At 40.7% G+C, this 24,925-nt stretch overlaps 1 protein-coding gene across 5 annotated transcripts in view; it reads right to left on the reverse strand.

Moving 5' to 3' along the window:
- LOC110523998 (adhesion G-protein coupled receptor D2) overlaps positions 1–24,925 on the reverse strand; it is a 162,202-nt gene that overhangs the window by 110,412 nt on the left and 26,865 nt on the right. For 4 of the 5 annotated variants that reach the window (XM_021603244.2, XM_021603243.2, XM_021603246.2 and 1 more), the window contains exons 8-20: positions 24,333–24,638; positions 23,783–23,891; positions 15,591–15,734; positions 13,028–13,133; positions 12,564–12,675; positions 11,671–11,726; positions 11,396–11,522; positions 9,430–9,533; positions 8,159–8,261; positions 7,816–7,969; positions 6,758–6,891; positions 6,118–6,233; positions 4,587–4,707 (exon numbers count right to left, since the gene is read on the reverse strand). In XM_021603244.2, coding sequence (XP_021458919.2) covers positions 4,587–4,707; positions 6,118–6,233; positions 6,758–6,891; positions 7,816–7,969; positions 8,159–8,261; positions 9,430–9,533; positions 11,396–11,522; positions 11,671–11,726; positions 12,564–12,675; positions 13,028–13,133; positions 15,591–15,734; positions 23,783–23,891; positions 24,333–24,638 — 1,692 coding nt within the window. Of the gene's footprint in view, positions 1–3,696; positions 4,383–4,586; positions 4,708–6,117; positions 6,234–6,757; positions 6,892–7,815; positions 7,970–8,158; positions 8,262–9,429; positions 9,534–11,395; positions 11,523–11,670; positions 11,727–12,563; positions 12,676–13,027; positions 13,134–15,590; positions 15,735–23,782; positions 23,892–24,332; positions 24,639–24,925 lie in introns of those variants that run through there. The other variant, XM_036977755.1, reaches the window with a different exon arrangement.

Raw genomic sequence — 24,925 nt, forward strand, 5'->3', positions numbered from 1 at the left:
GGTTATGGTATGGGCAGGCATAAGCTACGGACAATGAACACAATTGCATTTTATCGATGGCAATTTTAATGCGCAGAGATACCGTGATGAGATCCTCAGGCCCATTGTTGTGCCATTCATCCGCGGCATTCACCTCATGTTTTAGCATGTCGCAAGGATCTGTACACAATTCGTATAAGCTGAAAATGTCCCAGTTCTTCCATGGCCTGCATACTCACCAGACATGTCACCCACTGAGCATGTTTGGGATGCTCTGGATCGACATGCATGACAGCGTGTTCCAGTTCCCACCAATATCCAACAACTTCGCACAGCCATTGAAGAGGAGTGGGACAACATTCCACAGGCCACAATCAACAGCCTGATCAACTCTATGCGAAGGAGATGTGTCTTGCTGCATGAGGCAAATGGTGGTCACACCAGATACTGACTGGTTTTCTGATCCCTGCGCCTTCCTTTTTTGAAGGTATCAATGACCAACAGATGCATATCTTTATTCCCAGTCATGTGAAATCCATAGATTAGGGCGTAATTCATTTATTTAAATTGACTGATTTCCTTATATGAACTGATAAAATAAAAACAATATCTGAAATTGTGGCATGTTGCATTTATGTTTTTGTTCAGTATATTATAATATATACCAAGGACCAATTACATGGTATAGTAAATACAATCGGAACCAATGGGTGCTTACTCAAAATGGAGCAAATTTAGAATCTACCAAACCATGTGCTGTTGCTCTTAATGCAAAACATCAAATGAGTCAAAAACAACAACACAAATGATATATGAGGAAATGCTAGGGTATAAAACCACACAAAGATACACACATATATGCGCGCATGCACACAAACGCACGCACACACTCCCAGTGTGTATCAGTGGGAAAAAGAAAAGAAAAAAGGTCTGTGAGCTTTTGGTGTGTAAGAAAATGCATGATCGTGTTTGCTCGTTTGTTTATCATGGTCGGTTAATGTCTGCAAAAAAAAAGAAGAAAAGAGAACAACAACACTGTAAATACTCAAACAATCTTGTCAAGCACCCAATAGGGGGGAGGAGTGCGATGAAAAAGGCTTGTCAACATTATCTGTTTTATTGATTTAACAGTAAAGGCAAGCAGCTTAAGCGTTACGTTGCTTTGGCCACCCCACTGAAAATACAATAGCCACAAATAAAAAAAACGTCCTTAAAACGTCCCCTTTTTATCACATGCCGGAATCACTTGAGGTTTTGCGTGCATTATTATGTATTTCCTGCATTTCATCATCTTTATGGGCGGCCATTAGAATTTCAGAATGTTCAAGTAGGTTTTTCCTCGCCAAGAAATCAATGTCATTTGAACGAGGATATACTGTAGTTAGATACATCTCCAGCAGAACTGGAGATCAGTATAGGCCTACGTGATGCATCAAGAAGTCACAGATGACACCAAATTAAAATGTATCACAAAAAGTGGGTGAAAAAACGTGGAAGATACATTGAGAAACTTGCAAAAACAAGATAAATGTTTTGGCTCCCAAGATTTTGCTCCAAAGCCTGAGCCTTGCTTGCATTACGAGAGAGAGAGAGCTATGCAAGAGAGAGAAGAGAGGAAAGGGGGCACCACATGGGCCTGGAAATCATCAGGAAAACAGATGAATCCATTTTAAATTGTACACAGGGGACGTCTATTTTCTTCATGTTCCAGTGGAAAAGACCGGGCCGAAAAGACTCTCAGTACAATTAGAAGATCACAGAAAGCACTCAGGATGTTTCCTCTGCGCTGGGCCTAGTGCTGAGAACCGTCTCTGTGACTCACCGAAATTGTGTTGACTTCCTCGCCATCAAACAAATGCGATACTTCCTAAAAGACTAAAAACACAGCGATGGCGACAATCGAATCAAAGACTCAACTCTAGCCTCGGATTCCAAACAGCTTACATCAATAGCTGGCATTCCAGCTGGATGCGCAAATTCCCAACAAAGCAATTAATACTTTCAAAAATGTGTGTGATACTTATTGTTTCACCGGATGTCCACCCTCTGAAGCTGTATTTCTTTGATAAGAATTCAAAGCATGCGGAGCAAATATCTAGTATATAGTGATCTGACATTTTCAGCTTTAACACTCCCAAAATACTGAATAATATACTTGAAAGACATACTTGAGAAATTATGCAATACATGAGTGACACTCTAGCTGAAGAGCAATAATCTAATAAGTGATTAGGCCTGTATACCGAATAACAAGGTATATCTAATAAGGGACAATATGCTGAATGCCAGGTCACGGTTAGCAACGGGGGACTAGTTTTCTGCATAGCAGGGGTGGTCTGGCCCTATTCTCTACAGTCAAAGCCTTTAAAGCAGGGCCGATTACGGAATTCAGGAGCAGCTGGCTATTATAGGGCCCCAATCGCCACACCAACTGACACGGAGTGCCCCGTCACTTCATTAATTCCTCCTCAGGCGAGGGTTGTTGACCAGTCTGACCCCACACAATAAGCAGTCATTTGAAAAATGTATATAGTCCCATTTGGATGGCCATTTCATTTATTTAGTTTCATTTCATTATTTAGCATTGATAGAAGTAAAAGGTACTCACTCACACGGTCACATAAAAAAACCTGTACTTGACTGGTGAATTACAAAAAGGTGCAGGTTAGTGCTATTTGTTGCCTTATTTAAGATTGACACGATAAACATGGGCTGAGACTTTTGGTGCGATAAATACAGACAGTGATTATGTGTAGGATGATTTCCTCAAGGCATGATGACCGCTAACACTGAATCTAAACCGCAAACATGCCTATTTTAACATTACACAGGCAGTTAAAAGCACTGTCCTGACCAGAAAGTTGTACATTTGTTACCTGTATCTGAGCAATTCAACTGTATATGTTGTCTTGGTAATGCTCCAATTACATCACGAATATAGACATAAAAATATTATAACTAGTCTGCTATGCGATCACGTGGATAATATGATGTTAAATGAGTCATGTTGTATGTTAGTGAGGTAACGGAAGCTTTTAAGGACCCGAAATCATTTCTTCATTCAGTTTGCTCTATTGCTTATAGCAGGGCTCAGAGGAAAAACTATGAGGAAAAGTTGTTTCTATGTTTCTACTTTACTGTTAAAGTGGAAGCCGTCCATCAAATCTATGTTACTCCACCCCGACTACTAAGATAGCCTGCATTAATTATTGTTATGATAAAAAATGTAATTAGATGTGGGAGAAACATAACTATTTATAGTTAGAAAGAGAGAGGGCTTTCTTAATGATCTGACTCGGGCTAAATCTCTATTGATTTCTTGTTAAATATACGGCTCAATTAAAGATACAACTGATTAAAGATGACTACAAATTGCCAAGCAGGATGTGAGTAGTGCGAGTACTGCACACCAGGGTAGACCGCATTCTGAGCGTTACATTATTCTCCCTCTCTCTGTCCTATTTTCACAGGCAAGCAAGATAATTAAGTTACACTGGAATTAATGTTTTCATGTGAAAACCGATATTTCTCAAGTTGATGTTAATTATGGGTCGGAAGTAAAAATGAAAGCTAACTCCTGGGTACACTGCTGAGATAAAACATAAGAAAATACGTATTCATGTTTTCAGAATGTTGTATGTGTCATATTTATGAAATGTAATTAGAAAAATACCTTATTTCACTGTTTAAAAAAATATTTTATTTACATGACTACTGAATCCAATATCAAAAACATGATACGAAGTGGTGAATTTGACTGAAATTATGTACATTGTTCACTGTAAATAAAATACTTAAATAAAATAACAAAAACATGTTTTTTTGTAGCTGAAAAAATAAACAATTTAAACATGAACACAATTGACAATCAAGATGCCAGCCTGTAAATTCTGTAGTAGCTCATGAAACCATTTTGTAACTTTCACTGAAAAACAGAAGCACCTGTTTAACACAAGCAGAATGCTACTCATTTCCTGTCAAAGTCAACCTTGTCTCCAACAAACACAAACTGAAACCTTGAGAGTTTGTTGCTCTTTTTCAGTCAGAATAAGAGAATCACGAGAATGCATAATAGTAAAATGCTTTCTGATAAAAAAAAAAAAACATTTAAAAAACGATGGGGATGTTTTTTATGGTAAAATGAGAGTCCCTATTTGCCACAAATACTGATTGTGTCCCTTTTTTAATCTCTGAGCTTGGTTCTAATACAGCATCTCATTCACTCACAGCAAAACCTAGAGGCCTTTCAAAGAACAACGGTCTCAACTGAAACTTGAGCCACTTCCATCTCTATTGGTGGTTAGTGGTCTTGCAATCCTTGTTAATTCTCCAATCAACATCTACAAATCAGTATGTCCCTCTACTGGGTAGGCCTCCAATGAAATAGGCCTATAGCAAATAATCTACACATCCGTATACGGTCATATGTGTATAACACCGAATTGAGGGAGAGGAAGAGAGAGAAAGAGGACAACAGAGAGACAAAGAATGAATGAAAGAGTGAGAGGAAGAGAGAGAACACACAGAGACAGAATGGGTGAAAAAAAATTTAACAACAGAAAGAGTGATATGTTTTTTTTAGATAAGTGAAAGTATGTGGCCAGTACCTGCAGTGAGTTGAGAAAGATGAAGATGTAGGCCATGACTATGGAGAAGGGCACCAGGACGCCACAGAGCCAGGTCAGGCCCAGGATTGGCAGTAGCACCAGCACCGCTTTCACTGCAGCCCTGAGAGAAAGCAACCACAAGCCAATCGACACAAATTGAAGGACTGGGCACCATGCTAGCAGACAGTTTCCCCATTACCCACCCAATCCAGGCACCTCACACTGAAACTCCCCGTCCATTCTGGATCGGATCAGTGCGCAACGCTATGGGCTTGGTTGGACGTGGTTGGCTCCCTACTGGGCCAAATAGGGCAGGTTGGCAGGAGGGTCGACCCAAGCACAACAGGGGCGGCTGGTTAGTCTCATATTGTGACAATTTCCACACTAAATCGCTCCCTAATTCTGTTTAGGATGAAATTACCTTCCAGTTCAGGTGACCGCTAAACCGCACCAGCTGTGGGGCTGGAGAGGGCTCTAGTTTATTTAGCGGAGGAATGTGTTTAAGTTTCCACTCTGGCTGCCATCGGGCAGGCCGGCTGACGCTCAACACCAACATTGATATTCCTCCTCCACAGAGTTGTTATTGTGACCAGCGCAGCTGAGTTGCAGGAAAAACATTTACACGTTCAAATGATTTCCACTGATAGATTGTAAACAGCACTTCAGTGAATTAATAATTACACTCAAATTTCACACACTGTATCCAATACAAAGGGTAAAGGAAACAACAAAGGGAAAAATACCAACACACTTTACCTCACCTCTTGCAGTGTAGTTAATATCTTGCAATTCAGTTAATATGTACACTGGGTATATCAAACATTAGGAACACCTTGCTAATTTTGAGTTGCACCGCCCCACTTTTGCCCTCAGAACAGCCTCAATTCGTTGGGGAATTGGACTCTACAAGGTGTCGAAAGCGTTTCACAGGGATGCTGGTCCATTTGGACTCCAATGCTTCCCACTATTGTGTCAAGTTGGCTGGATGTCCTTGTTCTTGATATACACGGGAAACTATTGAGCGCCTTGAACCTACTACCATACCCCGTTCAAAGGCACTTAGATCTTTTGTCTTAGCCATTCACCTTCTGAATGGCACACATACACAATCCATGTTTCAATTGTCTACTCTCCTTTATCTACACTGATTGAAGTGGATTTAACAAGTGACCTCACTAAGGGATTATAGCTTTCATCTGGATTCACCTGGTCAGTCCATGACATGGAAAGAGCGGATGTCCACAATGTTTTGTAAGACCAAAAAATGCATAGAGTCATTATATACATAGAGTTATTTGTGTAAGAGATTATAATGCCTCATACATGCTTATAACAAGAAATAAAAGTATTATACCTGCCGGCTTTATGCACAATGTTAAAAACTAATTCTAACTAGATTACAAAACCAACCTCAAACCATGGAACTTCTGCAAAGACATAGAACAACTACATTAGTATTGTCTACCACCTAGTAGTAGTCCATTCCAGTGGCAGTAACTGTAATGAAATTACGCCCCTGTGTGGTGCATACCTGATCTGCTCGTAGGCCTGCTCCACAGGACTGCTATCCATTGCCAGCATGATGGACCTCCTCTTGGCTGTGGAGATGGTGATGACCACCACCCGCATCAGAACCATGATGTTCACCTGATGAGACGACACACACACACACTGTCGGTAAGACAGAGACATACAATATATTCACATACACTTCAACAGGGTAAATGCAGTACATAATTGGTTAAAACATGCAAGTCATGTGAGAGGTACTGTTTGTATTCAGAAGGCCTACTGTATCTAAGACATTGTTTTGTCATCTGTTAGAGTTAAATTGGTAGAATTTTTTTGGGGGGGGGGTAATAATTAGGGCTGGCAAACAATAAAAATATTCAACTTTAAACATCTTCAACTTTAAATAACTCGCAGGATTTTCTCAAAGTGAGCTGTAATTCAAGATTTTTCATGACGACTTCTTGATTTTGTCTAACGTAACGGTTAGCAAAATTTGGGAAATTGAGAAAGAACAATTTATTTAACCTTAATGTCAACTTGTTTTTACATGGCATTGTAGATTTTAGCTGTATATATTATGTATTTGGGATGTTTTCAGTGTATTTTCAATGCTTTCAGACAATGCAATGCGAGCAAAAAAAATTTGCGTGTGTTCTCACCATAATTATGAAAATGACAGGGCCTGCGAAGCCCCAGATGACCCCGTTCTGCACACTGAGCCAACAGTGGCCATCAGCAGAGTACTTCCCTGAGGCAGAGGCCAGGGTGATGGTGACTATCAGCACTGGCAGACCTGGTAGGGAGGGAGGGAATGAGAGCTAGAGCAAGAGAGATCAGTTCAGTGTGTGTGTATATGCACTGTATGTGTGTGTATGTACAGTCAGGTACATAATTATTTTCTCTATAAAATAAATAATACAAATACTGAGCTATATTGTATGCTAAAACAAATGGGAAATTATATTATTTTAAACTATTACAACTGCTCAGAGAAAGATATTTTGTTTAACAAGTAAAATCTCAAACGATGGGGGACAAAATGATTTGCACCCGTTTTTAATACTCCAGCACCCTCCCCTTGCGAGGATAATGACACCAATGTTTTCATGAGATTGGAGAACACGTTGGGAGGGATCTTAAGACTATTCCTCCATACAGAATCTTTCCAGATCCTTGATATCCTTTGTCTGCTCTTATGGGCTGCCCTCTTCAATTCAATGACATTTTAGCCAAACACCTAGTTGCCTCTGCCAGGAGGCTGACACATGGCCACAAGTGGATTTTCCAGCAAGACAATTAGCCCAAGTATTAATCAAAATCCACAAGGAAATGGTTAATTTACCACAAAATCAACATTAAGTCTCCGGACTTGAACCCCACTGAAAACCTGTGGTTTGAACTGAAGAGGGCAGTCCATAACAGCAGATGAAGGATAGGAAGGATCTGAAAATAAATATATATAAATAAATAAATTGTATTAGTATAAAATAATACAATTTCCCCATACAATATAGCTCAGTATTTGAAAAATGTATTTTATACAGTCTTTTTTTGCTCATATTTATCAAGGGTACCAATAATTGTGGACCTGACTGTACAGTATATGTAGTGTATGTGTACAGTATGTCTACTGGGGAGAATGGGATATGGAAAAGACATTGTTGCTCAATGGACTAATAAGAGAAATCTTCTTCTATCTTGTTCTTCTGTGTCATACCCCAGCCAATGAGGTAGTAGTACTTCATGTGTTGGTCCTCGCTCAGGTTGACCGCCACCACTTTGCTCCAGAGCAGCAGTCCTTCCACCAGCATCCAGCTGAAGGCAGCCATGAAGAAAAGGTGCAGCAGGGCCGCCACCAGGGTGCAGGCCACCTGACAGGGTCAAGGGTCAGATAAACAACACGCCAGACCAATACGCTTTGTAAGAGGATACGTCACAAAATGTGGAGCCACCCTATCCGTTTCAGGGGTAGCGGTTTCCTAGCAAAGAGAGGTGCCGTAGCTAACTAACTGTAAAGTGAATTATTTTTGCCCCACAGTTAGCCAAGATTGTTAGCCTACCTTGTTGTTGACAGCTGAGCCACCGCAGAGAAGGACTATCTGGGCACAGGTTAGCGCAATGAACAGGTTCTTGTGGATAGACGTCCTGTCCGATTTGGGAATGCTGGACAGAATCAAAAGATTTAGTGTTGAAAACATTTATATTTTAACAGGACGGCATAACAATAAAACCCCAATCAAGTATCTTTGCAATAATTACACATTTCACATGTATACTTTCAAAATGTCTGAGAAAGAAAGTAATAGCAGCAAATAGAAAGGCTTTAAAGGCTCACTCTGTGATTTATCCAACCCCATCCTCAGCTTTATAGCAAACCAAGTGTGGGTCTGTCATTTTGTTGTTATTCAAATGAAGTATTGGCGAATAACCAGCCATCTCTTGTTTTCATCTGTGTGCCATCGGGTGTGTCTGGGATGATTTAGGTGTAACTGGCTCATAAATCTCCTTGTCAAGTCGCCTATTCCCGCTATTTCCAACCCCAGCCGATTGACCAATCGGCTATTCCAATTCCCATGCTGATTTGGATCTCCATTGATGAGTTAATTTGCTGTCCTTTAATGCCACCATAAACCTTCAGTGTGCTCAAACCCATACACTACTAATTACTACATTAGCACTGTTAAAAACATCTAAAACAGAGCATCAGTGATGACTAGGCAGGATTCCGACCATAGAAATATAATTACTAGAAGGGACAAAGTCCTTGAGATCATGACAATTTTACTTGAAACAAATTACATTGACTTGAATGGGAAAACCCAATTCTAGTAATTGTATCTCTATGATTCCAATGGTATGTTGATGACTGGTTTGACCAGGGTTGGGGTCGATTCCATTTCAACTCAGACAACTCTTCATTGGAAATAATGAGAAATGTCTTCAATGAATCTCCTGAATTTAATCAATTCAAATGGAGTTAGAAACCCAAACCCTGGATGTGGCAACTTACTGTTGAGGAGTTCTGCTGTTAAATCAGGTTTAATTGTGAATGTAGCTACTAATTTATTGCTTTTAAAGGGGCTTGCTTACAATGTTTGTTTTCTCTTACTGTCTTTAAGTAAATGTTGTTGTTTGCTTTTGCATGGCTAAAATATCATATTCCAGTGAGTGCTGACTAAGAAATGGGCCATGCTGGCTTTGGAGGGTGAAGCTAAGTTAGAGAGGCCAAATGTCTCCAATGAGGCCATGTTGGTTCAAATTCTTCCCAGTTTCACAGTGGTGGTGTTTTTTCAAAAGTAGCAGCTTGGCGACTGGCTAATAAAACACTCACTCCAGCACGGTGAACAGCATCAAGGTCAACACCAGCGCGCACAGAGAGGCCCCAGAGCCGATAAACGTCAGCTTCGTCAAAATATCCTCCTCCTCCTGAGTCCACTGGGGAGAGAAAGGGAGAAAAGCACACACACGCATACACACAGTAGGACAAGCCAGTCAAAACACAGTCAACACATAAGTCTTGTTATCATCCACTGAGTACTGATCACTAGGAACAAGTCTATATTATAGCTGATTAACTCCTACATGGCCTGAGGCCTATGGTTCTCCATACTAACAGTGACATCTACTGGGCAATGTGGCACAATACAAGTTTGCAACAGTCTGATGGCAATAAGTGCAAGTGACTGACGTTAGATGAGCTTGATTTGAGGAATACTTAACACAACAAATAACCCTACTAAGCAGAGCAGAGCTGAACTACGCTGACCTGGCTACAAATCCACCAGTTGCTGGAGTTGTGCGTGCATGTGTATAAAATTATTTGATGCAATATCAGAACTGAAACATACCACTACCACAAAGTGTGCAAAGCTCTCATCAAGGAAAAGGGTGGCTACTTTGAAGAATCTCAAATATAAAACCTGTTTTGATTTGTTTAACAGTTTTTTCTTTACTACATGATTCCATATGTGTTATTTCATAGTTTTTACGTATTCACTATTATTCTACAATGTAGAAAATAGTAAAAATAAAGAAAAACCCTTGAATGAGTAGGTGTGTCCAAACTTTTGACTGGTACTGTAGTGTATGTTGTTGCTTTGACGTCATTTCTGCAGATTATTATTTATACTGAACAAAAATATAAATGCAACACGCATTGGTGCAGCCATGGGTGGGCATAGGTCCACCCACTTGGCAGCCAGGCCCACCAACTGGGGAGCCAGGCCCAGCCAATCAGAATTAGTTTTTCCCCACAAAAGGGCTTTATTACAGAGAGAAATACTCCTCAGCACCCCCTCTCCACCCACGATTCCACAAGTGAAGAAGCTGGATATGGAGGTCCTGGGCTGGCGTGGCTACACGTGTTTTGTGGTTTTGAGGCCGCTTGGACGTACAGCCAAATTCACTAAAACTACGTTGGAGGCAGTTTATGATATTAAAATTAACATTCAATTATCTGGCAACAGCTCTGGTGGACATTCCTGCAGTCAGCATGCTCTCTCAAAACGTCTAACATCTATGGCATTGTGTTGTTCGACAAAACAGCACATTTTAAAGAGGCCTTTTATTGTACCCAGCACAAGGTGCAACTGTGTAATGATCATGCTGTTTAACCAGCCTCTTGATATACCACACCTGTCAGGTGGATGGATTATTTTGGCTAAGGAGAAATGCTCACTAACAAGGATATGAAACCAACACTTTACAGGTTACGTTTACATTTTTGTTCAGTGTATTAATATTAATATTAATTTCAAGAGAACAAAAAAAAGTCAACCCTGTTACATAAATTGAACTGAAACTGTTCCTTTTAAATTATATTTTTTCTAAAGAAACATTGAACATCTCATAGTCAAATCTACCCTTTTTGACAAATTTCTGGTGTTTTGTGGTGGAAAACTGAGTGGGTTGAGCGTAACACATCAACCCTATTACCCATAGATCGACAGGCTAGAAATGTTTTAACAATAACAAAAATACTGTGAAGCTTGCATTCAATTCCCCTTCCCTGATTCACACAACAAGCTTCCATTCTGCATTTCAAAAGGTGATTTATGGCTGATTTAAGATTACATCTTCAACACTGTTACGGTCAATATTGTTACAGTCAACCCTGTTACTTTATTTGGCAGTTACGCACTATTTTTAATTTTTAATTAACCTCTTGAGATGGTAAAACATGTTTTTTATAAAGTTGAACGTACTCTTTATGACAGAATGTTAAAATGTTTGTTTTTTTTCCTCACCAAGTTACACTACTCAAATGGCATGTAATTGGTGGAACGACCATGCTATACCTTGGACTCCATGTAATTCATCAGGACAGCGAAGTTGGTGGTGTGGTTACAATAGCAGGAAGTGACATCAGAGCTCGTGTGAGTCACTCTGCAACCTTCGCTGGACCAGCCGTTAGAATTCCCAGTCCTGTGGCACAAAAACCCAGAAATCAATATGACACAAACACGCACGCACACACACATACAAACACTACGCAACGTTATGTTATGACTTATCGCTACTGACATGTACTCTAGGGACGTCTGACTTAGCTGCACTGTGTGGTCATACTTACATTAGGGTGAAATTCCAAAACACGCAAACAGGCATGACTCGCTGCGAATACTCCACCTAGAACAAGAAACAGATGTTTCTCACCCTCTTTCTCTCTCAGTCTCTCTCCTCGCACCCTTCGACAGGACACGCCAAAAGCAACACGGAATCAGGCCAGGGAACTTACTAGAAAGACCTGGGCCAACTCTTTACTTTGTGAATAGATGTCAAATCAATGACATGTACTGTATTGTAGAGTTTCTATAACAACGTTATGTTTCCCTCAACCATTACTTCACCCTGTTCCCAACCACTGTAAAAATGACCAAGATTGGTTTGAATTGCACCATTTGTTAGTGAAACCCAAAGATTCTGGGGTTCTTGAGAATCTGGCAACCTCGCCTAAGAAAAATTGTAGGAGGAGAACCACCCACTAGACACAATATATACACATCAACATTACACCACACACCCATACTTACAAAATCGTAACATATTGTACGGATTGGAATTCGGTTCATCATAAGAATTGCAGGAAATATTTTTGTTGTTGTTGCAGGACATAACATTTCACACTACTGAGCCGAACCAAGCCAAGCCGCACTGGCTGGCCTGATTACTCATCACCGTAGTTGCTGGAGCAGAGCTGGAAAGGACAATGTGAAATGAAAATATCCAAGCCAGTAAGTACTCTATGGTTCAGGTTGGCACTATAGTGTGAATCAGGATGCAGGCAGTAATCTAGTGTGTAGCAGTGGGCTTTATCCCCTTCATATATAGTAATGTGTATGTCCCAAATGGCACCCTATTCCCTATAGAGCAGTAATTTTGACATGGGCACATAGGACTCTAAAGGTAATAGGGTGCACTATAAAATAAATAGAGTGCCATTTGGAATGCAGCCATTGATCTTACCACGTGCGAGGAGGACAAAGTATAGTGGATGGCCACTGGGATGTTCTGGGCCTTGGAGGGGTCTCGAACCGTGGCTGAGATGACTGCAGTGGCCAAGCGACCAGGGAGGACACTGCGGAGAGCAATAATAGAGTAGATGTAACCTTTAGGCCTTTCCTTTCATGTGAGCTTGTTGGCAACCGAAATCAGATCTTATCCGATTAAGATCAGACTACTAGAAGTATAAAGTGTAGTTTCTTTTTACATTTTTCTAGTAGATAAAGATTGTATTCAGATATAATCCAATAATGTATTCCCTTTGAATTCTCCATGCTGTATGTTGGTGTAGCATTTTAATTCCCCAAAAGATCTGGAGGTTCTGAAACGTTTACCATAATTATGTCAAAGCCAAAGGTCATATGGTCATTCCTTGTATTGGATGACATTCTCTACTAGGTCAAATTGGAGGTGTAAGGAAACCAGACCCTGTGTTTTCACTCTGGTCTTCTGGAGAAGTGTCCTGCTCCATCCTAGACTGGATTTCCATGAGATGGCTGTAGTACGTATGGATGAACATCACTTCCTTGTGACCTGCCAAACAAAATGGGTGATAAAATAAACGTCATCATAAAATACAACACTGATGCGAGTGTTAGTTAAATGAGTCTCCCGCTATTCTTGTTCAAACCGGAAGACCAGTGGAAAAAAATCTGACTATACCACTATAAATGGAGAAATATACACATTAATCTAACGATATCTTGTTGTATTTGTCGCAATTTAACCAACTCAAAGTGCTCTTGAAGTCACCACACTATTTTGATGATGTAGCCTAGTTTTAACAGGCCTATGAAGCATTGTTGGCCGACTAGTAAAATATTATGGGGTTAATACGGTCTAGTGAAAATGACATTCGCTGTAGCCTAGCTTTGACTGAACGATGCACCTTGGTCCTTTTCTCTCTCCTTGTTCATTGCTATCGGGAGAATTTGGGAAGGTTGTGGCTGTTTTTACTTTGCTTACTGTGGTGATTTTATCAGAGGGAACATTTGATTTTCCGCTAATCAAAGAGATTTGCTGTAGAGGATAGCACTACGGTTGATCAATTGCCCGCAAATCTAAACCCGCCGCGAATCATGTGCCATTCTAAGGTAGGCTATATTTTACATAAAAGCTAACAATTTACTTATTATTCATTCATTATCATTCGTTAGCCTAAAAATCTATGGTAGGCCTTTTCTAGCAATAAAGTACAGTGGGGCAAAAAAGTATTTAGTCATACACCAATTGTGCAAGTTCTCCCACTTAAATAGATGAGAGAGGCCTGTAATTTTCATCGTAGGTACACTTCAACTATGACAGACAAAATGAGAAAAAAAATCCAGAAAATCACATTGTAGAATTTTTCATGAATTTATTTGCAAATTATGGTGGAAAATAAGTATTTGGTCAATAACAAAAGTTTATCTCAATACTTTGTTATATACCCTTTGTTGGCAATGACAGAGGTCAAACGTTTTCTGTAAGTCTTCACAAGGTTTTCACACACTGTTGCTGGTATTTTGGCCCATTCCTCCATGCAGATCTCCTCTAGAGCAGTGATGTTTTGGGGCAGTTGTATGTAAACTTCCGACTTCAACTTTACATTTTACTTTGTAAAAATAAGCTGTTATGGGACTCTTTTATTTACTATAACTCTATTACTAATCAAATGTATTGTAAGGGAAATGAGAACATGTTACATGTTGCAGTAGGCCTTTAGAATAACGCTAAACATATCCTTGACTCTATACAGCGAAGCAAACGATGCCAGCCCACAGAATGAATGACAATGGATGGAATGGGCAATCATTGTGCAAGTTACTTCACAATCTGATTTAAATTAGGCCTAACTGAATGATGAGGGTGAAGAGGTTGGTTTCATTTAGAACAACAATAGTGTAATAACGAGTTTGTGTTATGCCTATTTATCAGCGTTGGCACTCATGTTAATAATTTGACCGCACGCCTTGCGGGTTTGATTACCATTCTCTTTCACGTTTTGACAGCACTGCAAATACTGCAGAATTTAGATTTGGAGCCTGATGGAGGATCAGATATTGAGATTGAAATCAACCTTGCTGATGAAGAGTCTTCATCTGATTCTGATCTTGAGTCTCGCCGCAGAAAAACCAGAACAGAGCCAACTGAGACAGTGATCCCAACTGCCACGGTGAGACAGGAGTCTGGGAGGGATGGCACGGTTTGGGTAGAAAAGAGTGATGAGTTTATGTGACATGCAGATGTCGCAGTGCATCAGAGATTGTACTGTTGCTCATGTGCACAAAAAAGGAAACAGTACGTGGGACATGTCTAATGATGAACTGTAAGCATTTATTGCACGCGGAAAGAGCATGGATGTAGAGGAATTTTGTTCTGATAGTTTTAGGGTGGACTTGTTTTGGGAGAGACCATGCCACACAACCGCTACAGAGAGGTTATGCGACACCTGCAGCAGGGGCACACAAAACAAGGCCCATGAAAACTGTGTGCAGTGTAACCGATTTGTTTGTGGGGCTTGCTCACACAAAGCCTCGAAGCTCTGTGCTGACTTTGGAAACAAAGCATAAAGAGAAGACGAGATTGATTAATGCGTAAAGGCACGCAAGTGTCCGATACAATCAAAAAATGCGTGTTCTTATATCTTGTCATGAATATACAGTATTTCCACAAATATTAATTAATGCAATTCATCCTTCACAATTGTTCATGTACTGATGCTTTTGTTTAGGAATATGGCAAATAATTTCACCTGTGTACCTGGTTGGTTATATTATTATTATAGTTTTAACTTCTACTTTGTCAAAAGAAGCTGTAACTGGACTTTATTAATTACTATAACTATTACTAATTGAATCTACAAATAAAGTTGATCAAATGGCTTACACTGTAATGTTTTTATTGTAAGGGAAACAAAAATAGGCTATAGGCAACGTTCTTTAGTGGTTCTAGAGTTAAACCTTAGTGTGAGTGTCCGTGTGTGTGTTCATCCGCATGAATGAGTGTTACCCAAGTCATGTAGTCTCTGGACCTCCGTGTCGGGGATGAGCAGCTCGTCCTGGCCACTACCTCTACTGTGGCCGCCAAACACTGATGGTTTAAACACACAGCTGCAGCTCATCTGGGACAGCGTCCGTGCCTCCACGTGCACATCTGGGAACAAAGGACATACAGGGAAATTGGACTCCTATAAAGTAATACAGGAACATTACAGACAAATTGGACTCGTGCTAAAATATGGAATTGTTTTAAGATGATCATACCAAGGATAATTTAGCTATTTGAGGTATCAAAAATATACAGTACCAGTCAAAAGTTTGGACACACCTACTCGTTCAAGGGTTTTTCTTTATTTGTACTATTTTCTACATTGAAGAAAATATGAAAACTATGAAATAACACATATGGACTCATGCAGTAACCAAAAAAAACTGTTAAAACGACTCAAAATCTATTTTAGATTTTAGATTCTTCAAAGTAGCCACCCTTTGCCTTCATGACAGCTTTGCAAACTTTTGGCATTCTCTCAACCAGCTTCATGAGGTATTCTATCGTTTTGACGTTTCTACTGTAGCATACAGTATGTATGTATGGAGCATAAAGTATTAACAGTTTTATTCACAGTACTGGTGAAAAATAATACTTTCCGATAATTGCATAGATTTTAATGGACACCTATGATGTGTGTAAAAAACTTTTTTGAATGTTGTACTGATTACGATGAGATAAGGCTAAGCTATTTGCCAGCTATGTGTTGCGCAATGTTTGTTGACATTATACAATGCATTCTGGGTGTCTGTTAGACCAAAGATGTTATATAATGAGGTGAAGTAGATGACACACCCCCTTCAAAAACGACCAAACTCATCTCGTCTCCAGAAGGCATTGCATCTCAGAAGAGAGACGTCACTGCAGTCCCTGGTTCGAATCCAGGCTACATCACATCCGGCCTGGATTTAGGATTCCAATAGGGTACCGCACAATTGGCACAGCGTCCTCCGGGTTTGGCCGGGGAAGGCAGTCATTGTAAATAAGAATTTGCTCTTAACTGACTTGCCTAGTTAAATAAAGGTTAAATAAAAATAAAAAACCTTATCTTTGGTTGACGCAAAAAAAAAAAAAACATGTTGGCACGCACACACAACCCTTCATCGGATTACTTTTGATTTTTATAAAGTGTTTTACTCAATTATTTCGATCAGTACTCTGAGCTCACCCGTGATATGATGAATTGTAAATAGTAATTGCTATTGGCTGATTTCATATTCGGGTTTCTGTCAGCCGAGAGTTAGCTAAATATGAACACTTGTAGACAAGATGGGGGGAAAAATCCAGAAAATCACATTGTAGGATTTTTAATGAATTTATTTGCAAATTATGGTGGAAAATAAGTATTTGGTCACCTACAAACAAGCAAGATTTATGGCTCTCACAGACCTGTATCTTCTTCTTTAAGAGGCTCCTCTGTCCTCCACTCGTTACCTGTATTAATGGCACCTGTTTGAACTTGTTATCAGTATAAAAGACACCTGTCCACAACCTCAAACAGTCACACCCCAAACTCCACTATGGCCAAGACCAAAGAGCTGTCAAAGGACACCAGAAACAAAATTGTAGACCTGCACCAGGCTGGGAAGACTGAATCTGCAATAGGTAAGCAGCTTGGTTTGAAGAAATCAACTGTGGGAGCAATTATTAGGAAATGGAAGACATACAAGACCGCTGATAATCTCCCCCGATCTGGGGCTCCACGCAAGATCTCACCCCGTGGGGTCAAAATGATCACAAGAACGGTGAGCAAAAATCCCAGAACCACACAGGGGGACCTAGTGAATGACCTGCAGAGAGCTGGGACCAAAGTAACAAATCCTACCATCAGTAACATGCTACGCCGCCAGGGACTCAAATCCTGCAGTGCCAGACGTGTCCCCCTGCTTAAGCCGGTACATGTCCAGGCCCGTCTGAAGTTTGCTAGAGAGCATTTGGATTATCCAGAAGAAGATTGGGAGAATGTCATATGGTCAGATGAAACCAAAATATAACTTTTTGGTAAAAACTCAACTCGTCGTGTTTGGAGGACAAAGAATGCTGAGTTGCATCCAAAGAAGACCATACCTACTGTGAAGCATGGGGGTGGAAACATTATGCTTTGGGGGTGTTTTTCTGCAAAGGGACGAGGACGACTGATCCGTGTAAAGGAAAGAATGAATGGGGCCATGTATTGTGAGATTTTGAGTGAAAACCTCCTTCCATCAGCAAGGACATTGAAGATGAAACGTGGCTGGGTCTTTCAGCATGACAATGATCCCAAACACACCGCCCGGGCAACGAAGGAGTGGCTTCGTAAGAAGCATTTCAAGGTCCTGGAGTGGCCTAGCCAGTCTCCAGATCTCAACCCCATAGAAAATCTTTGGAGGGAGTTGAAAGTCCGTGTTGCCCAGCAACAGCCCCAAAACATCACTGCTCTATAGGAGATCTGCATGGCGGAATGGGCCAAAATACCAGCAACAGTGTGTGAAAACCTTGTGAAGACTTACAGAAAACGTTTGACATCTGTCATTGCCAACAAAGGGTATATAATAAAGTATTGAGATAAACTTTTGTTATTGACCAAATACTTATTTTCCACCATAATTTGCAAATAAATAAATGGAAAATCCTACAATGTGATTTTCTGGATTTTCATTTCTCATTTTGTCTGTCATTGTTGAAGTGTACCTTTGATGAAAATTACAGGCCTCTCATCTTTTTAAGCGGGAGAACTTGCACAATTGGTGTATGACTAAATACTTTTTTGCCCCACTGTACATGACCATTTCTTTGAGAGACTCCTTCCCCTCCAGGAGACTGTCAAACATGATGACAACACCACCCCAATGAGTGTTGCTTGGCAGCTTCAATGTGGTGCTCTTATTCTTCTCACTTCGCTTGGTGAGGTAGATTGCTGCTATAACTTGATGACCCTTCACATACCTAACCATTTCCTTGGCTTTCTTGTAGAGTGTATCTATTGTTTTCAGTGCCATGATGTCCTTGAGGAGCATATTCAATGCATAAGCAGCACAGACAATGGGTGTGATGTGAGCGAAGGACTCCTCCACTAGACCAAGCAGCCTTCATGTTTCCATGATTGTCTGTCACCGCTGCAAATACCTTCTGTGGGCCAAGGTCATTGATGGCTGCCTTCAGCTTATCTGCAATGTAGAGACCGGTGTGTCTGTTGTCCCTTGTGTCTGTGCTCTTGTAGAATACTGGTTTGAGGGGTGGAGATGATGTAGTTTATCAGAGGTGAACCAGTTGCATACACAACTCGAGCAAGACATCCATCAGCATTTCTCTGATTACGTTCCTCCATTGAGTCAAAATAACTTCTGGTTCCAGGAGGACCATGAGCTGTTGCTATCAATAAGGTGTCTGATTCAGCATTATCACCTCGAATAGAAGTAGAGGGACTTTTGTCAGAGGTTGCTTGTTGTGAGTGCTGAGGGAACTTTATGCACTTGGCCAGATGATTCTGCATCATTGATGCATTCTTCACATATGATTTGGCACAGTATTTGCAAATGTACACAGCTTTTCCTTCTACATTAGCTGCAGTGAAATGTCTCCACACATCAGTTAGTGCCTGTGACATTCCTGTAAAGATTAGAAAAAAATTGTAAAAAAAACAAATACAATTCCATGTACAGATAAATAGTTAAGCAATAAGATGTTTTAAAATGAAACATGTATGTAAACAGGTGAATTAACACTCCTCAGTTAGGCTCAAGCAAGCTAAAACCCACATGGTAACAAAAACTAACTAGCAGAAATTGTTACTTTAGAAATGATTTAAACAAAAAAATATAAAATGTCATATAAAATATATTCACCCCACCCAGTATTGTAATCAAAACTTACCAGAAAGCATGTAGTCCTTGGCTCAGACAGTGTAGTAGTGTGGGCTCAATAGCATCTCATTACACGGAACCCAAACCGGATGCGCGCGTGCGCCATCGTGCTCTATCGTGCATACATTTATTTTGTCCCCCTACACCAAACGCGATCACGACACGCAGGTTAAAATATCAAAACAAACTCTGAACCAATGACATTCATTTGGGGACAGGTCGAAAAGCATTAAACATGTATGGCAATTTAGCTAGTTAGCTTGCACTTGCTAGCTAATTTGTCCTATTTAGCTAGCTTTCTGTTGCTAGCTAATATGTCCTGGGATATAAACATTGAGTTGTTATTTTACCTGAAATGCACAGGACTTGCAAGCGTGATCTGCGTCAGAAATAGAAAGGAGTTCTATTTAGCCCTTGGCATCACAGACGCTCGTTGTCGCGCGCGAGCAGTGTGGGTGAAATAATTTAATAACTGGATTTCTAAAATGTATTTTGCTCGCTCGCGCACATGACGTGTCCGGTCTGGCCAGCATGTTAGTGTGCAATATCTTGAGAATCAGCTGTACATGTGATGGAAGAGTGCACTGCACATGTGATGGAATAATGCACTGTGCATGCAGATGGTTGCAATACCATTGAATCGGGGATAGTTTAACCAAAATATGCCACAAGACCTAGAATTGCCTCATGTGTATCCCACAAAAAAGGTTCACTGTTATAAGCTAACTTTTTGATGAATTTAAGAATAATTCCCCAAATTCCAGGGCTTAACTTCCCATGGAAATATTCCGGTAATTTACCAGAAAGTTTCCGACACTTTGCAACCCTAGGGACCACAATAGAATGATCACACCCATTTGTTGGTACGTGTCAAGAGAGTTTATCTATACTTTCCATAGCTGTCTATTTACCAACACAAACTGACGCTGGCACAAAGACCGCACTAAATGAGCTGTAAAAGGGCCAAACGCAAATAGGAAAATGCTCATCCAGAAGTGGCGCTCCTAGTGACTGGTGATTTTAATGCAGGGAAACTGATATCCATCTTATCTCATTTCTTCAAGCATGTCACCTGTGCAACTAGAATAAAAAAAACTCTAGATCACCATCACTCCACACACAGAAACACATGCAAAGCTCTCCCTCACCCACCATTTGGCAAATCTGCCAAATAATACTATCATCCTGATTCCTGCTTACAAGCAAAAAATCAAACAGGAAGTACCAATGTGGAAGTGGTCCGATGAAGTGGATGCTAAGCTACAGGACTGTTTTGCTAGCACAGACTGGAATATGTTCCGGGATTCATTTGATGGCATTGAGGAACTTACCACACCAGTCACAAACTTCATTAACAAGCATGCCCAAAAGTATGTGGACACCCTTTCAAATTCACCTGTTGCTAACATGTGTATAAAATCGAGCACACAGCCATGCAATCTCCATAGACAAACATTGGCAGTACAATGGTCTTACGGAAGAGCCCACCTTTGCAACAAGTCAGTTTGTCAAATTTCTGCCATGCTTGAGCTGCCCTGGTCAACTGTAAGTGCTGTTATTGTGAAGTGGAAATGTCTAGCCATAACAACGGCTCAGCCGCAAAGTGGTAAGCCACACAATCCCACAGAACGAGACCGCCGAGTGCTGAAGCTCATAAAAATATAAAAATTGTCTGTCCTCAGCTGCAACACTTACAACCGAGTTCCAAACTGCCATTGGAAGCAACATCAGCACAATAACTGTTCGTCGGGAGCTTCATGAAATGGTTTTCCGTGGCCGAGCATCTCGCACACATTCACGCTGGAGCAGTGGAAACATGTCCTCTGGAGTGATGAATCATGCATCACCATCTAGCAGTCCAACGGACAAATCTGGGTTTGGCGGATGCCAGGAGAACGCTACCTGCCCCAATGCATAGTGCCAACGGTAAAGTTTGGTGGATGAGGAATAATTTCTGGGGCTGTTTTTCATGGTTCGGGCTAGGCCCCTTAGTTCCAGTGAAGGGAAATCTTAACACGACAGCATACAATGACATTCTAGAAGAGTCTGTGCTTCCAACTTTGTGGGAACAGATTGGGGAAGGCCCATTCCCGTTTCAGCATGACAATGCCTTGGTGCACAAAGCAAGGTCCATACAGAAACGGTTTGTCGAGATCGGTGTGCAAGAACTTGACTGGCCTGCACAGAGCCCTGACCTCAACCCCATCGAACACCTTTGGCATGAATTGGAACGCCGACTGCGAGCCAGGCCTAATTGCCCAACATCTGTGCTCGACCTCACTAATGCTCGTGGCTGAATGGAAGCAAGTCCCTGCAGCAATGTTCCAACATCTAGGGGAAAGCCTTCCCAGAAGGCTCTGAAAAATACGAGGTCAAATCATGATGCCAGTGATGTTTAGGTCAGAATGTCGGAGCTCTAGAAAGAGGTCCAAGGTCCCGAGTTGGAAATTCGAGTTGGATGACTGTTCAAAAATATATATCCCTGTCGGAGTTCCCAGTTGTTTTGAACGCAGCATTAATGCTCAGAGGGAGACGGCAGGGTATTCCCTTTGAGTCAGGAACCAAAACTCCTCCACAGTGACCAGTGAATGCATTCGGTCACATGACAGCTCGATCAGCTGTTCATTTTCACTTACCGGCATGTCAACTGAGCCAGGATCACAGTTAAACGGATTGGGAAGTAGGTCCCAAAGTTCTCTTCCAAGCATCGGAAGTGAGCAGTCATCACTCGTGTGGGACACTTACTGATGCTGTTGTTCGTTAGAAACATGCACAGCCTAGGGAAGGGGGCATGGTTCGCTTTGGAAATACTCTCTCCAATAGGAATTCTTCCCTCTGAATCCACTGATTCGGTCACTCGTCAGTAGAATGTTTTTGTATTTCCCCTGCATGCTTGTGTTCAGTTCTCCAAATATGTCTGTTACATAGTCAAGGAAACACATTTTTTTTTCATTACACAAAAAGTCAACCAAGTCTGTTTTTTTTGGGGGGGGGTTACATCCATTTTGAATGACAACAGTTCCTCTCTCAATGCGAAATATCTTTCCAACACTCTCCCTCAATAACCACCAAGCCTCAGTGTGCAATAGAACATTGTCATGCTCTGATGCCATATCTCCACATAGTTTAGCTAACAGGCGTGCGCGCAGGGGACGTGGTTTGATGAGGTTAATAATCAAAGTTACCTGGTGCAGTACAGCGGCAAGAAAAAGCATGTGAACCCTTTGGAATTTCCTGGATTTCTGCAGATATTGTACATACAATTTGAACTGATCTTCATCTAAGTCACAACAATAAACAAACACAGTGTGCTTAAACTAATAACACACACATTATTGTATTTTTCTTGTCTATATTAAATACATAATTTAAACATTAAACATAATTTAAACAAACGTCTGGGACCTGTTGGATCGGAGGGTGAGGGCTAGGGCCATTCCCCCCAGAAATGTCCGGGAACTTGCAGGTGCCTTGGTGGAAGAGTTGGGTAACATCTCACAGCAAGAACTGGCAAATCTGGTGCAGTCCATGAGGAGGAGATGCACTGCAGTACTTAATGCAGCTGGTGGCCACACCAGATACTGACAGTGACTTTGATTTTGACCCCCCCCCCCCCCCCTTTGTTGAGCTACACATTATTCAATTTCTGTTTGTCACATGTCTGAAGAACTTGTTCAGTTTATGTCTCAGTTGTTGAATCTTGTTGTGTTCATACAAATATTTACACATGTTAAGTTTGCTGAAAATAAACGCAGTTGACAGTGAGAAGACGTTTCTTTTTTTGCAGAAACCTGTTAAATAGTTAGTTAAATAGTTAACCTTATAGCTACCCGGGACTATCTGTATTGACCCTTTTTGCACAAACTTTTTTTTATTCTTCACAAACACTGCTGCTACTGTTTATTAACTATCCTGTTGCCTATTCACTTCATTCCTAGTTATATGTACATATCTACCTCAATTACCTCGTAGCCAAGTTATCATTACTCATTGGGTATTTATTATTACATGTTATAATTTTTCTAATAATTCTCATTTTCTTTCTCTCGGCCTGTGACGAATATAATTTGATTTGATTCAAACACTATACTCCCAGACTGAGCCATCAGATACCACTGTAAAGTGAACTCCCTTTTCTTTGTCATTTCACCTCTATTCTCTAGTTGGTTCGCGTCTATCTGAAGTTCCCAGTTCTATTTCCAGTTCTTATCCGTTCTTATCAGTTCTTATGTTAATTTTATTCTTAATAAGACCTCATTTCAAAGATGTTTAGCAACACTATAAAAAAACGGATGCAAACAATATCCTTACCTATGTTTTCCGTGGAGAGTGTGAAGCTTTTCCACTCGGCAGATAGCACATCTGCTAAAGCTCCAGTCAGTTTATCAATGCTCTCCACCACAGTGAATGGTCCCACAGTCTGTATGGAAAAAAAAAAAAAAAAAAAATTTTTTTTTTTTTTTTTTTGCATTTGTGTGAAAAAAACAACATATTACTGATATGGGATTTTCTGGTTGAAAACTGGTCATGTAACCAGAATACAACGACTGGTCTCTGTTACAATCAGGTAATGATATATTTTTTCACGACAAGATCAAGAAGTCATGAAAAATACATAATATTCCTGTTGTTTTGTGGTCAGATTACAACTTCCTTATAGAACCAGTTCCTTATAGAACATATAAAAATTACACAATAAATCAAAACTTCACATTCATTGTAGAGTTAAGACAAAAGTGTGACAAAAAAAATATTAAGACCAGTATACAACCTGACCATGAAATCATTAAATACGTAATTGCAACCAGTTCTGTTTGCTGGTGTAATACATTATATAAACGTGTGAACACTGAAAACGTACAACGTCCTCCGGCCGACCTAGCCACCGGGTGGCCCTCTTAGAGTCCAGGATGAGACTGGCCAGTTTCAGGTAGTTGGTGGCAATGGACACCATGGCCTCGGCAGAGTCTAGGCCCCCCTGGGCATGGTTGACCTCCTGGGTGGTGGTGGTGGCCTCCAATTTCATCAGCTCGGTGAGGTAGAGGACATCAGTGGACGTGAGGATGTCCGGACTGGCCTCCAGGACCCTGACCAGCACGGTAGTCAGTCCGCTCAGCGACACCAAGTCTTTCTCAGACGACGCGTTCATGCTCATGTCCTCAATCACCTTGGTGAAAAACATGGTGGTTTGAACCATAGAAATAGAATAACTATTAGAACATTAGCGAACTTTGACTTGAATGGGAATGTCTATTGGGATTATTTACAGTGCATTTGGAAAGTATTCAGACTAGAGGTCGACCGATTCATCGGAATGGCCGATTAATTAGGGCCGATTTCAAGTTTTCATAACAATCGGAAATCGGTATTTTTGGGCGCCGAATTCCGATTATTATTCATTTTTTTTATTTGTATTTTTATACCTTTTATTTAACTAGGCAAGTCAGTTAAGAA

The sequence above is a fragment of the Oncorhynchus mykiss genome, chromosome 5 (genome assembly GCF_013265735.2).
Source record: "Oncorhynchus mykiss isolate Arlee chromosome 5, USDA_OmykA_1.1, whole genome shotgun sequence".
Classification (NCBI taxonomy): domain Eukaryota; kingdom Metazoa; phylum Chordata; class Actinopteri; order Salmoniformes; family Salmonidae; genus Oncorhynchus; species Oncorhynchus mykiss.